Below are 12,834 nucleotides of genomic sequence, written 5' to 3'. Positions count from 1 at the left end.
TTAGGTCCAATATGATGTCCAAGTGCTGTTGCATCACTCAGAAAATTGCGGTGCCGTTCACATGTGAGCTGACGCCGCCTGTCGCATGATTAGTATATTGAATAGCCACATAACACGTGTGGATTACGTACCAGGGCAGTTGGCTGGCGCAGAGGTGAAGAAAAAGAACCACCTGTTCTTCTCGCGGCACGTCTGCGCAAGCTTCTCAAGGTCAAGCATCTCGCCGAGTGGCATTCCCCAAAGAGCAAGGATGTACTCGTGAAGATGGTAATCTAGAGATGTCAGTCAAAGCTGTTCAATGAGAAATCGAGAGAACTTACTCTCGTGTGTAGGCCACGCCTCAAAAGCAGGTGCATCACCAGCAACCAATGCGAAGTAGGAGTCGTGAAGCCAGTCGAGAATCTTCTCTTCCTGGCTCACTCCAGCAAACCGCGGACCGTCTTCGCCGTCCTTACCGCTGCCGTGACGTAGCGCAGCCTTGGTTCGGTCTTCGTCGCTCTTATTGTCGTACGCTTCCTTCCAACCACTACGAATGAATAGCATGTCTCCAGGCTTGATATCGCCACCCTGAGCTGCTGGACGGATATCTACTCCTTGATCCTGGCCGCATTGATAAAGGTCCTGCCATGAGATAGGGTAGTAGTCAAAGGGGTCATAGTTGATGCCTTTCTTGTGCGCGTATCCGCGATAGTCCAGTAAAACACCCCGTCCTGCAACACCGTGCTCAGCCCAGTAATGGATTGAGCATTTGTGATTTGCGTTAGGTCCCGTGATATCGCTTCCTTTAGTCTGCGTCATCTGTTAGTAGCTTCTTCAAAGACACGAATCTTGCACATACGCCATTGTAGAATGAACCGCTAGCCATGTGAGCAAAGTGTCGGAAACCGTCCCATTGGGTACCGGATTGTGTGTTCATGTGGTAAATATCATCGTAAGCAAGTCCTTCCGCCAGGGTCTTAATCTCATGTTGGAAGGGTTCGCGGCCAAATGCCGGCACGTTCGGCACGTTGAGAGGCAAGCTGCATCGCAATTAGCTGAAGCGCGCGAGATGCATCAGACCGACACGCACTTTACAGGCACGATCTCGCCGCTTCTGATCTCTTTTGCAGCCGCTGCCACACGTGTGGGTGTCAAGAGATTGAGACGACCGATCTGACGTTGGTGAGTATAGTTCGCGATAAGCTTAGAGTCTGGTCGCACGCACGTAGTCGTTGTCGCCCCAAACCCAAGCAGCTTCCGGCGGAGCACCAGGGATCTGTGGCAGCTCTTTTCTTGTCGGAAATTTGGTAGAATCCGGGTCCCAGGGTATGGTAGTCGCGGTCTTATTCATGGTGAGAAAGTCTTTGATTTGCGTCAAGCGCTGACTTGCAGTGTTGTTTCTGGGGTCGGTCATGTTAATTTGGCGCCGGATCCTTGTTATTGTTCAGTACGTGGGTCACAAAAATTGCAATGCTTCGATGGATCTTTCTCGATGCTTCCCAGCACATCCGCGACGTTCCTAATTACTATGACGTTTACCCCGCATTTTCGAGAGATGGTGGAGCCGCATATGTGGGGTCGTGATTCCGACTCCGCTGACTATCGTGAAGCGACTCGTTCCCCCGACTTTCGTGTTACAATATCGAACATCGCGCCCATATAATTTCTCCTGAACTCGAGTTGTTGTTTCAAACAGATTGTATCGCGTGTAGACATTGGAGGGTTTCGTGGCGCTAGGGCAGGCTCACTGTTGGTGGAAGTTTTGGGGAATGATGACGTAACGCGGTTAATGACTCCAACCGTGGCGTTTGTGGGATCCGGGGATTGCCACCTTGGACGCTCTTGGCCAGAAGCTTGTCCTCTGGTCAAGAAAGTCTTGTTCGCTCCACAGAGTCTTGTTCTTAACGTCAAAGAAGGTTGAGCATAAAGTCGAGTCAATGAACAGTTTCACATCCACCGGTTGATGAGCGCTGGCAGCTTTAGTAGCACCAGCTCATGCACTAAGCTCTGACCGTCCCGGTGCTACGACGATTCCGGGGGAATGGACAGGTCGCCACACGATGGATTCTGCTGCTATACAATAGAGCAATAGACACATGCTGACCATACGCCTGGCTCTCCCCCACACAACACAACGCATCTGGGTCAAATGGTACGAGCCCAACTCACTTTCAACAAGCCCTGATACCACCCTCGGTCTCTTGAAGTCCGAGCCGTTAGTCCAGGTCACAGCGCGACCTTCCTACGGACGATTGGCGTATCACGAGTGCCTCTCCGTGTATCGATTTAGCCGGTTGCTGTCAAGGTGTCTCCTTAGGCCGGCTCATTGGCTACAACAATCTCGCATGCTCCGGAGTAAGCACAGCTCGCGAGCAGGCGCAATTCCAGTAATACTCCCTCTAGTGCGCGCAGAGTCGTTGGAGGAAAAATGTCGTCCGCTGCGCCGTTGAACCGGCTCCCGCTGGCGTCCCTGGCGTCGCGTTAATGAAAGCATATAAACGCCTACCCCAGACTGATACCCCAGACTGCACCCCATCCCCGGATCACCTCTTCACTCCATCTTTGTGACGACTGATTTTGCAGTATGGCTACAGTCGAGAAGCCGAGCGCTCATGAGGCGGAGCACATTTCCGATACCTCAATTGACCACGCCGTGGCTTACGAGGAGGGCAAGGAGACAGGCCTAAGCGATGCTCACCTCTGTTCCGACGCAGACAACAAACGCATTCTCCGCAAGACGGACATTTGGATGTTATCGCTTCTTTGCATGGTTTACTTCCTGCAATCGGCTGACAAGGGAATCATCGGATTAACAGCTGTTTATGGTCTCAAAGAAGACGCGCATCTTAGTGGCAACGAGTACTCAAACATCGGCAACATTGGATACTACGCGCAACTCGGTGTGCAACCCTTGGCGGCATGGATACTTGTCAAGCTTCGATACCGCCACGTCCTACCCGTCATCATTACCTGCTGGGGTATCTCAGTTGCCGGCGGTCTTGGTGGTTCCAGGAACTACGCCGGGTTGCTCGCATCGCGTTTCTTCCTCGGTGCATTTGAGGCTGCAGTCATTCCGCTGTTCTCGATGATCACCATTGCGTTTTACAGGCGTTCCGAGCAGCCATTCCGCGTAGCTTGTTGGTACAGCTGCTATGGTCTTAGCACCCTGATTAGTGCACCCATCGTCTATGGCTTCGGTCGCATCCACTCATCTACGCTTTACCGGTATCAGATCGTCTACCTTTTCTTCGGACTCCTGACCATCGCTATCGGCCTCATCACATACTGGTGGGCCCACGACAGTCCTGGAGAGGCTCGATTCTTGTCGCCAGAGGATCGCCTGAAGGCCGTCGACCGATTGAAGGCCAATCAACAGGGTATTGTCTCGCACAAGTTCAACTGGAAGCACGTCATTGAGGCTGTTACTGAACTCAAGTACTGGCTGTACATGATTATGGTTATTGCCGTCAACGCGGGCGCTTCAGTCTCCTCGGTCTTTGGTTCCATCATCCTCAAGAACCTGGCCGGGTTCAATGCGGATGAAGCCGTTCTACTGAATATGCCCTTTGGAGCACTTCAGTTTGTGTCCATCCTTGCTGCGTCATATCTGGCATACCGATTCAAGCGCAAGTCCCCCTTCTTGCTCGGCCTTGTCACCATCGTCATTGTCGGTGTCGCTTTGCTGGTGGCGCTTCCGAAAACCCCCTCCAACAAGGGCGGTCTACTTGCAGGCTACTACTTGATCGCCTTCGTATATGCAATTAACCCTCTTCTCATCTCCTGGATGGGTGCCAACTGTGCCGGACAGACCAAGAAGGCTATCTACTATACCTCATTCAACGCTGGCAACTCTATTGGCAACATCATCACCCCTTACATCTTCGATGCGAAGTTCGCGCCGCAATACGTAAGTAATACCCTGTTCCAACGTTCAGGTCGAAGCTCGTCGCTAACCATACGTCTTTCTAGGTCAATGCTCTCAAGGGTATCTTGGCAATCTGGTGCATTCTTTGGGGTGTCGTCATCGCTCAAATTGTCCTGATTACCTGGATGCAGAAGAAGAAGTGCGATCAGCGTGAAGCGGCCGGTCTTCCTAGAGATCCTATCGACTATTCGATGAGCGGTCATTTTCACGAGGCTGGTGCCGAAGTTCATGGCGAGAACGGTCTGCAGGATATGACTGACAAGGAGAACATCTACTTCCAGTATTTGCTGTAGCTTGATCAGCACTGTGGCCGTACCTAAATTTCTTGTTAATAGAAGATATTAATCTTACCATTCTGATCAATGAAAATAGCCCTACCGGGCCATATGTGATTGTTTCACGAGCCTGGACTTCTGTCAATGCTCAGTCGGCGCTGTTGTTTAGAGCTTCAGTCAGAGATAGCCTCTCGAAAATGATGACAGCTTTTTGGGGGTTTAATTGCGAGAGGCTTGGAGATCGCTCGAAAAGTGTCGATATGGAGAGGCTACAAGACGAGCAAGATAAGTATCGACTGGATCCTGATTCAGAAGTGACACTTATGTAAGCTACGCATGACTAACGTGTCGCGTCACGTCGTCGGCACATTGACTTTTGACGTGCCCCTCAGACTGCGATCTAGACCGCCAATGCTAGACGTCTGACTGTGTCCATGCCATACACATTCGCTACTTTCGACTCTCCGCCGTTCGGATGATCACACGTACCCAGCGAACTATCGCCTACCTCCTGATTCCGTGCATCTCAGTCTTCCTGTTGCCCTTTCTGTACGCTCGGCTGCGACCGTCAACAAATCCAATGCCTGCTCGAATATCGCCAGATGAAGTAGCATCGGCTCTTCTTGCTGAGAATGGGCTGCAGCTGCACTCCCTACAAACCATCCAATCACTCTGGGCCGGCTACGGCGAGATATGTCGCGTGTTAGCTAATCCAATAGGCTCGCAAGATGCGCCGAAACCCTACATACTGAAGCTCGTCAATCCCCCACCGACCAAGGCCAATGACGAAGGTCACTCTCGAAAAATCTTGAGCTACCAAGTCGAACAATACTTTTATAGCCACCTCGCCCTACAGTTGCCAGCAACATTACCGGTCGCGAAATGCCTGGCTAGCATCAACAAGCACAATACTGATGGGACCTCAATGACTGCAATGCTGTTGAGCGATCTCCGGCAACAGTATCCCGTGGCTGGAGAGAAGCGCAACGTGCTCACGACAATCCAGGCTCATACAGCGCTGGACTGGTTGTCTGGGTTCCATGGCTTCTGGTGGTCTCGCGTCAAGTCTCTGGACTCTTCTTCGCTCGTACTGCCCCCACTTGAGGAGGTGAAGCGCGACGGACAAGACGCGTCGAACAAGTCGGTCTGGCTGAACGGTGGATATACGTATTTGGCGACGCGCCGGAAGGAGTATGACAGCCTGGCGGCAGATTACGACTCAGAATGGAACGAACCACTAACTGATTGGGTTGATGGTGAAGATGTCTCCATATCCGAAATAGCAGCTGCGTTCCTCTCGCCGAAAGCTGTCGGTTGGACACCAATCGAAGGTTATCAAACTCTTATACATGGTGACGTGAAGTCTGGAAACATGTTCACAAGTAGCTCCGGCGAAGAGGTCGCGTTCTACGACTTCCAATATGTTGGACTTGGCCTTGGAGTCTGCGATCTAGCAAAGTTCTTCACCTGCTCCGTTCCACTGAACATGCTCGTTGCCGATCGGCATATCCCATCGGAGCTATCCATGCAAGAAGGCGAAAGGCAGTTGTTGGAGCGATATTGGAAGAGACTGGTAGAGGTCGGCAAACAAGAGTACACCTGGTCCATCTTCGTGCGACATTGGGAGACTGCCCTCGTGGACTGGTTGCGCTTCCAGGCCAGCTGGGGTTTCTGGGGAAACACCGACTGGTTGGAGGCCAGGGTACGGAGCATACTCAAAGACCAAGAATGGAGAGACGCGTTGATCAGTAATGTGGACAAGACGAGCATCCGCAATCAACGCGAGGCTTCTGGATGAGGGTAGCTTTGTTTGCTGCCTACGTAGCGTGTAGACATTCACACCTCGGAATCTCTAGTGAAGCTGGCCCTGCTCTGGTTTCCTCACTCTCAACGACTGTGTATATCATCTGTCAATCCGCCGTCGGTAATAACTCGGGCTCAATTGGCCAAGTGGCAAGGCGTCGCACTCGTAGCTTCTATGGTATGCGAAGATCTCCAGTTCGATCCTGGAATTGAGCTGCAGGTTCTATCTTGACTTTCCTTTTTGCCTCTTTCACGAAGCACCATGGCTTCCGACAGTGGATGCACAGCACCAGTCTGCACTAAGCCAAATGCGATACCTAGACAAGAACACTAGGTGCATACCTTCTAAGATCGATGATTGGGTAAGACTGCTACCCTAGTCTGCATATTGTGGCTTGGAGACCCCGCAGGCGAAGAACAACACACATTGTCACGCCGTGAGACAGCTCACAGCCTCGTCGATTATTGTGTCGACCTTCTGCCTCACTGACAGAACTTCAATACCAAACCCCCAATGTCAGCCTTCAATCGCCTCACTCAAGCTTTTTCCCGGTCATCTGGCCCACCAAACATTACTGAACAGCGTCCTTGCGAAACAATCGATGGAGTACCGCTAGACTGGTCTGGCCGCGGTACTTCTCACGTTGATTACATTAAGTCCGATGTGCTTCCTCTCACACAAGGCAAATTCCTCGGGTATGGCATACATGGCGGAGTGTACGAGACGAGCTGCAATGGCGTCAAGCTCGCTTGGAAGCGCAAATACTGTCGTCGCAAAATAGGCGAAGAAGAAAGACGGGAGATTGAGGTCATCAAGAAACTTTCGCATCGTCATATCATTCGGCTGATGGGTACCTATACGCACGGCCAATTTCTCGGATTATTGTTGTGGCCAGTCGCGACTTGTGACCTGGCCAGCTTTCTCGAGGACGTCGATTGGCTACAGAAGCGGGTTCAGTCGGGAGAATGGATGCCTCTCAGGTTTGCAGACTGGACGGAACAAACAGAGGAACGAGAGGCAAGACTTCAAGCACTTGGCATCCCAGTTGAATACGTAACAACAACATTGGCTCGTGACTTAGCGGTGGCTTTTCTAAGGAGGACGATTGGCTGCATGTCCAGCGCAGTGGCATATCTTCATCAATCCGACATCAAGCATAAAGATCTAAAGCCGTCTAATATCGTGCTTTCAAAAGACGGACTATGGCTAACAGACTTTGGTACGGCAACAGACTTCTCGGTACTAAGTTCCAGTGTTACGGACAACGGAGAACGAGGCACGCCAAAGTATTTCGCGCCGGAAGTTACGGGTTTCGAACCGAGTGGACGTGCAGCAGATATATTCTCGATGGGTTGCATCTTCTTCGAGATCATGATACTCTGTATTGGGTATACCCTAGAACTTAGTACGGAGATCAGGTATAAGAACGACAAATCTTTCCAGTCGAATTTGGACCGTGTGAAAGCCTGGCTTCTTGATCAGGATCGGGCAGAACCTGACGACAAGACAATTATTGACCATTATACTCTAAGACTGGTAGGCTTGATAATGGAAGCAGAGGCAGATAGGCGCCCAACCGCTGATATGGTCGAGTCTACCCTTGCTATGATAAGTGGTATGTGGTCCGCTTATCGTTCGGTCCACGCTTTGTCTCGAGGGCCAGACGTCTTTCGAGGCTGTTGCTTGTGAGAGGTGTTCCTCAGCCGGAGCAAGGAGATGCAACGAATGACAGGCACCGAAGTCACCGTCAACATCAAGATTGGGATAACGTTTATGCTACCACCACTCGAGAATATCTGGTCATATTATGTCGAATCTATGGATGAAAACCTCGTTGGAATCATTCATGTGCTCAACGTGAGTACTACCTGTTCTTCCTTGCGAAAAAGATGTACTAAAATCCAAGTGAACAGGCTGAAAGGAGTCACATAAGTCGTCACATCCTCCACTCATAGCCTTACGAGATTCACACCGTGATCATGGCGTCGGTATATGTCTAGTCCTTCCTCCGGGCTTGATGTGGACTAGTCCGGTGGCTCAGTCGTTACCAAAGACCAACGACAAGAGAGTGATGCCGTTGCTTTGGTCGACATTTGAACTAGAAGACCCCGAATCCACGCGAACCTTTGGCGTGCAAAGAGTATCTTACAGTACAAAATAATACAAGCGAGACAAAGAACCTCCACAGTACTTACAACAAACAGTTCTCCGTCTATTCATCTGTGGGTTCCCATCTCTCATGATTGGCCCCATTGGCTGCGTAGTGTCTCAGCCTCACGATAAGCGCTAGCCGTTTACAGCTTTATGACGCGCCGGACATCCAGCCCCGCCCATAACGCTGACGCGAGAGCTAATGGTATACTTAACGCCCCATGGCGCTGTCCCACCCTATGTCTAGAACATCCACGATATGTGTACATATAGCTTGCAGGACCCCACTCGGGCTGCAATCTCGTCCACAGCAAGTCTATTTTCCCATCCACAATGGATCACCTCTCGGAGCTATCTCGTCAGATCGGATTGAAGACGGTCGTCGCGTCTTTGTTCTGTATATGGCTACTGTACTGGCTAGCCATAGGCATATATCGGGTGTATTTCCATCCCCTGTCCAAGATTCCTGGGCCAAAGGTTCAAATCCCACGGTTCTACCAAGTGAAAACCTTCATTATGAAACTGACGATATGTAGTTGGCAGCATTCACCTTCTGGTACGAGTTCTACTATGAGATCTATCCGCATAGGTTCCAGTACCTCTGGAAGATCAAACAGCTACACGAGGAATATGGTAAATCTTCATCGCCATCACTTGATTTGTCGTTCTCACAATATTGACAGGACCCATCATCCGTATCAACCCTCTGCAGGTTCATATCCACGATGCAGACTATATGGACACCATCTACGCGTCCGGCGCCAACCATAAGCGTGACCGTTGTAGCTGGTCGCATCACACCGGCTCCAAGGTCTGGGCGGGCGCCATACTGGAAACGATGGACCACGATAAGCATAGGATGCGACGAAATGCTGTATCCCCCTTCTTCAGCAAGCGCTCTGTTCAGGCTCTTGAAGGGCTCGTCGTGAACAACATAAAGAAGCTCCTACGTCGTTTCGAAGGTGAAATGGAAAAGCAGGGTCCGCACGCTGGCATTGTGAACCTCAATGATGCATATGCCGCCTTCGCTATGGATGTCATTTCTGAATACTGCTTCGGCGAGTCAATGAAGACCTTAGACAATGATGACTATGGTAAAGACTGGCTGACCATCTTCCACGACGGGATGCAGTTAGTACCATTCGCTCGCCAGTTCCCCACGATTTTCAACTTCCTTCTCGACCTGCCGCCGCACATAGCTGCGAAGTTGGACGCTGGGGCGGGAAAATTGAATGGCTACCTTTACCAAATCCTGGGCAGAATCGAGCGCATAATGAATCGAGAAGATGGTGTAAACGAAACAAAGGATCTTAGGCGAACTATATTTCATGACATAAGGGATGATGTTGGTTGTAAACTTCCCGAGAAAGAGAAGCATCCAGTAAGGTTGATGGCGGATGCAAGCGTCATTCTCGGTGCAGGAACAGAGACAACATCACGGACTATGGCAGTCACTACCTACTACCTGATCAAGAATCCAGAGATAGGCGAGAAACTTAGACGGGAGCTAGAGACAGTGATGCCAACGGTGAATCACGAGGTCTTACTCCGGCAGTTGGAAGCTTTGCCCTACCTAGTAAGCCACCTTCTCTATACAACACGACCAGATATGCTAACATGCCATTGAGACCGCGGTGATAAACGAAGGCCTACGTTGCGCCCACGGCGTTTCTTCCCGTCAACCCCGCATCGCTACTGGCGAAGACCTCACATACGCGCAGTATACGATCCCCAAAGGAACTCCCGTTACGCAATCTCCCTACCTTCTTCACATGGATCCCACCATATATCCCGACCCCTTCGCCTTTCGCCCAGAACGTTGGATCGATAATCCCAAACTTACGCGTTATCTCTTCGCTTTTGGGCGTGGGAGTCGGAATTGTTTGGGCATGAACTTGGCGACGTCGGAGCTATACCTTGGTCTGGCGATGATTTGGAGAAAGTTCCAGTTCGAGATCTATGATACCGTTGAGAGCAGAGATGTGTTGACGACTTACGATTGCTTTTTGGGGATGACAGATCTGAAAAGCGACGGAGTGAAGGTCAAGGTCGTGGCGGAGTTGGAGGCATAATCGTGAACGTCAGTATGCCGGTCAGCCAACTAGCGTCAAGAGCAATGGATTGCGCATGAAGAAATGACCCTGTTTCGAAGTTTAGTTCTTGCTATGCGTAGTGTTTTGGCCGACCTCTGGGTACGGACGGCTCTTTCGAGAGAGTCAAGTGGGGCGGTGCAGATCCTCCTGTGCACCACGTTGGTAACCTCTCACGTCTGTCACCCATGCATAGCTGCGCAGAACACGCTTGAAGTTGAATAGACTTCAAATAAACAGGAGCTGAACGGATCGCTAAATGGTTCGTAAAGTGTCAAATACCAGAAGCGTGGAGGGCTACCGCAGGACAGGTTGCTGTGGTACGCAGCTTGCCCGCATCGTTCATGTGTCCACCAGTACCCATAAGCTTGTTTATCGTTCTTGCGGCTTGTACGACATTCATTGCTGAATGAGGACTAGGTGTAAAGGCAGACTTGCTCGAATGCGGAAGCTCCATAACCGACATGTCGGACTGATGGTCGCCTTACCCAGCTAATCGGTTTCAGCTCATCGCCAAGGCAGCAGTTCAGATTTATCTACCCAAGAATATCATAATGACCATTTTGCTCAATTTTGCAAGCTCTCCAATATTGAACTTCCATCAGACACGATCAATATGAGGTTTCGTGCTCTCATAATCGCAAGCGTAGCGAGCATCGTTGCGTTTTCAGACAGCTTTGTTCTTCCTCCCCCAACAGGCTTGTTCAGCGTCGGCTCTAAAGCACACCTTTTACCAAAGATCACTTTGGACGACCCTGTGGCACCCAATGGCACTGGGACTTCTATTCTACTCAGCATCTTTTATCCGACCAAACAAAAGGCTTCACCATCGAAGTACATCTGGAGTGGACTTTCTAGTCTTTACGATACATATTACGGACTCCCCGAGGGTTCATTTCGCAACGTCACCGCCCGTACAGCTTACAAAGCCGAGTCACTCTCTTGGAAAGAATGGAAAGGATTGAACCTACCTACACTCATCTTTAGCCCGCCCTTCGCTGGACCGCCATCTCAGGTGTTCCATGCCCTCATCTCCGATCTAGTGTCCCATGGATACTCAGTAGTGACCATGGATCATCCATACGAGCAACCGTACCTCCAGCTACCCGACGGCACCGGCATCCCAGGGTTGCCATTCGATTATGATGTAAACACAGAAGAAGGATTTCAGCTCTTACAGCGCGTGCACGAATACCGCCTCACGGATGCAGACGCAGTCCTCGAGGCCATGCCCGCTCTCTCGAAACATCTGTCGATACCCCTCAACCTTACACACTTCTCTTTCTTCGGTCACTCGCTCGGCGGCTCTGCAGCACTCAGTCAGATCTTATACGAACGTAAGCACACATCCAAACGCAAGCATCGAATCCTCGGCGCTTTAAACATGGACGGAAGTCTCTGGGGCCCTGCTGCTGCAAACGACTCTTCTGCAGACCTACGCATACCCAGCTTGATCTTGAGTTCGGCATATCACAAAGGTGATCTACAGTTTGCAGACTTCGATGCTCAGCAATCGACATGGGCAAAAGAAATAAACATTGGAGGGAAGTCTAATCACACTGACTTCTCCGATCTGATTGTATTGAAGCAGGGACTCGGAATCTCAGGTGGTGAGGGAGCAGTCAGTGCGGATAGGATGATCAAGATTACGCGGACACTTGTGAAAAGCTTCCAAGGTTATCTATTGGGGAAAGGTGAAGGTATTCTAAGCGGCACAAACGAGATAAGAGCTGCCTGGCCGGAACTGGACTGGCTGTACAACAAGACAGGCTCAGGATCCGCTTGATGAGAGTCAAACGTTTCTTGGACCATTCATGTTATTCGTTCCTTAAATCCAACTATCCCTCTACTCTCTTTTGGTATCCTATTCTCGTCTTCCTTCGTGTATTGTGGAGTGTTTAGACGACGTCGAACCCTCGGTTACTACGATGCATGTGAGATCTTGTCGGCACTACCGGCCAGTTTGGAAGCTCATACATCGTATAAAGTTCGGACCCTGTCGAATTCCAATCCTGCTACGCTGTAGGCTGTTCGTATGATTCCGGTCACTGATTCGACAGCTACTGAGCAGAGGTCGCTGGCTGCTTGTTGTCGGCTTTCTTAGTTGTCTTTCCAGTACATTCTAATTGACGGCTTGTTGATTCGAGGCAAGGATCGGTTCCACGTTCGACAACAGTTGGGGTAGATGTAGATGTTGGCACTGTCGCACTGGTTCGTGAAAAGACAACAGGACCGTGACCCATGTTCAAGGATAGTTTAGGCATCGGCATCGAAAAAAACACTTGGTAGGGTCGTCATCGAAGATGCTGGAGGTACAAGTGTGCTAGTAGCGGTCTTCGGGGACCCTGGAGAGAAGGAGGTTGTGGCAATACCGCCAGCTACGATGAATGGCATCAAGTGCATGGTTGTTGCTGTGAGTGCCGCTGGTGAGATGCTTGTCTTTATTATTGCTTCTATCGTATTGAAGCAACTTGCATATCGTGACCAGAGTTGCTAACAATCAATCCAAACTGATGAGACTGACTGACTGACTGATTGCTTGGCAGTCAGTTCAGTGTCAGTTTAGAGCTCTCGTCTTATCAGTCAGTTCAGTTTAGAGCTCTTAAACTG

General features: G+C 50.5%; 5 protein-coding genes and 1 non-coding gene across 6 annotated transcripts; 5 read left to right on the top strand and 1 right to left on the bottom strand.

Annotated features, from left to right (window-relative positions):
- Window positions 1-37: 37 nt before the first annotated feature.
- J4E82_009697 (uncharacterized protein) lies at window positions 38-1,330 on the bottom strand (the record flags this gene model as incomplete). The annotated part of the gene is made up of 6 exons (XM_051735919.1): window positions 38-78; window positions 132-272; window positions 321-789; window positions 839-1,019; window positions 1,070-1,152; window positions 1,205-1,330. 6 exons carry the CDS (start codon window positions 1,328-1,330, stop codon window positions 38-40), a joined length of 1,041 nt encoding a protein of 346 aa, XP_051584300.1.
- A 1,077-nt stretch (window positions 1,331-2,407) lies between these two features.
- J4E82_009696 (uncharacterized protein) lies at window positions 2,408-4,197 on the top strand (the record flags this gene model as incomplete). Its single annotated transcript, XM_051735918.1, has 3 exons — window positions 2,408-2,412; window positions 2,563-3,886; window positions 3,949-4,197. 3 exons carry the CDS (start codon window positions 2,408-2,410, stop codon window positions 4,195-4,197), a joined length of 1,578 nt encoding a protein of 525 aa, XP_051584299.1.
- A 562-nt stretch (window positions 4,198-4,759) lies between these two features.
- On the top strand, window positions 4,760-5,977 carry J4E82_009695 (uncharacterized protein; the record flags this gene model as incomplete). Its single annotated transcript, XM_051735917.1, has 1 exon — window positions 4,760-5,977. The coding sequence occupies one exon, from the start codon at window positions 4,760-4,762 to the stop codon at window positions 5,975-5,977; it is 1,218 nt and encodes a 405-aa protein (XP_051584298.1).
- A 138-nt stretch (window positions 5,978-6,115) lies between these two features.
- J4E82_009694 lies at window positions 6,116-6,198 on the top strand. The gene has a single exon. It is a non-coding gene; the product is annotated as a tRNA-Thr (tRNA).
- Window positions 6,199-8,467: 2,269 nt separating this feature from the next.
- J4E82_009693 (uncharacterized protein) lies at window positions 8,468-10,206 on the top strand (the record flags this gene model as incomplete). Its single annotated transcript, XM_051735916.1, has 4 exons — window positions 8,468-8,611; window positions 8,671-8,767; window positions 8,818-9,710; window positions 9,763-10,206. 4 exons carry the CDS (start codon window positions 8,468-8,470, stop codon window positions 10,204-10,206), a joined length of 1,578 nt encoding a protein of 525 aa, XP_051584297.1.
- Window positions 10,207-10,840: 634 nt separating this feature from the next.
- On the top strand, window positions 10,841-12,010 carry J4E82_009692 (uncharacterized protein; the record flags this gene model as incomplete). Its single annotated transcript, XM_051735915.1, has 1 exon — window positions 10,841-12,010. The coding sequence occupies one exon, from the start codon at window positions 10,841-10,843 to the stop codon at window positions 12,008-12,010; it is 1,170 nt and encodes a 389-aa protein (XP_051584296.1).
- Between the last annotated feature and the right edge of the window lie 824 nt (window positions 12,011-12,834).

This window comes from Alternaria postmessia (assembly GCF_024291825.1).
Source record: "Alternaria postmessia strain BMP 2775 chromosome Unknown scaffold_98, whole genome shotgun sequence".
Taxonomy (NCBI): domain Eukaryota; kingdom Fungi; phylum Ascomycota; class Dothideomycetes; order Pleosporales; family Pleosporaceae; genus Alternaria; species Alternaria postmessia.
This window is presented reverse-complemented; position numbering and strand designations above follow the sequence as displayed.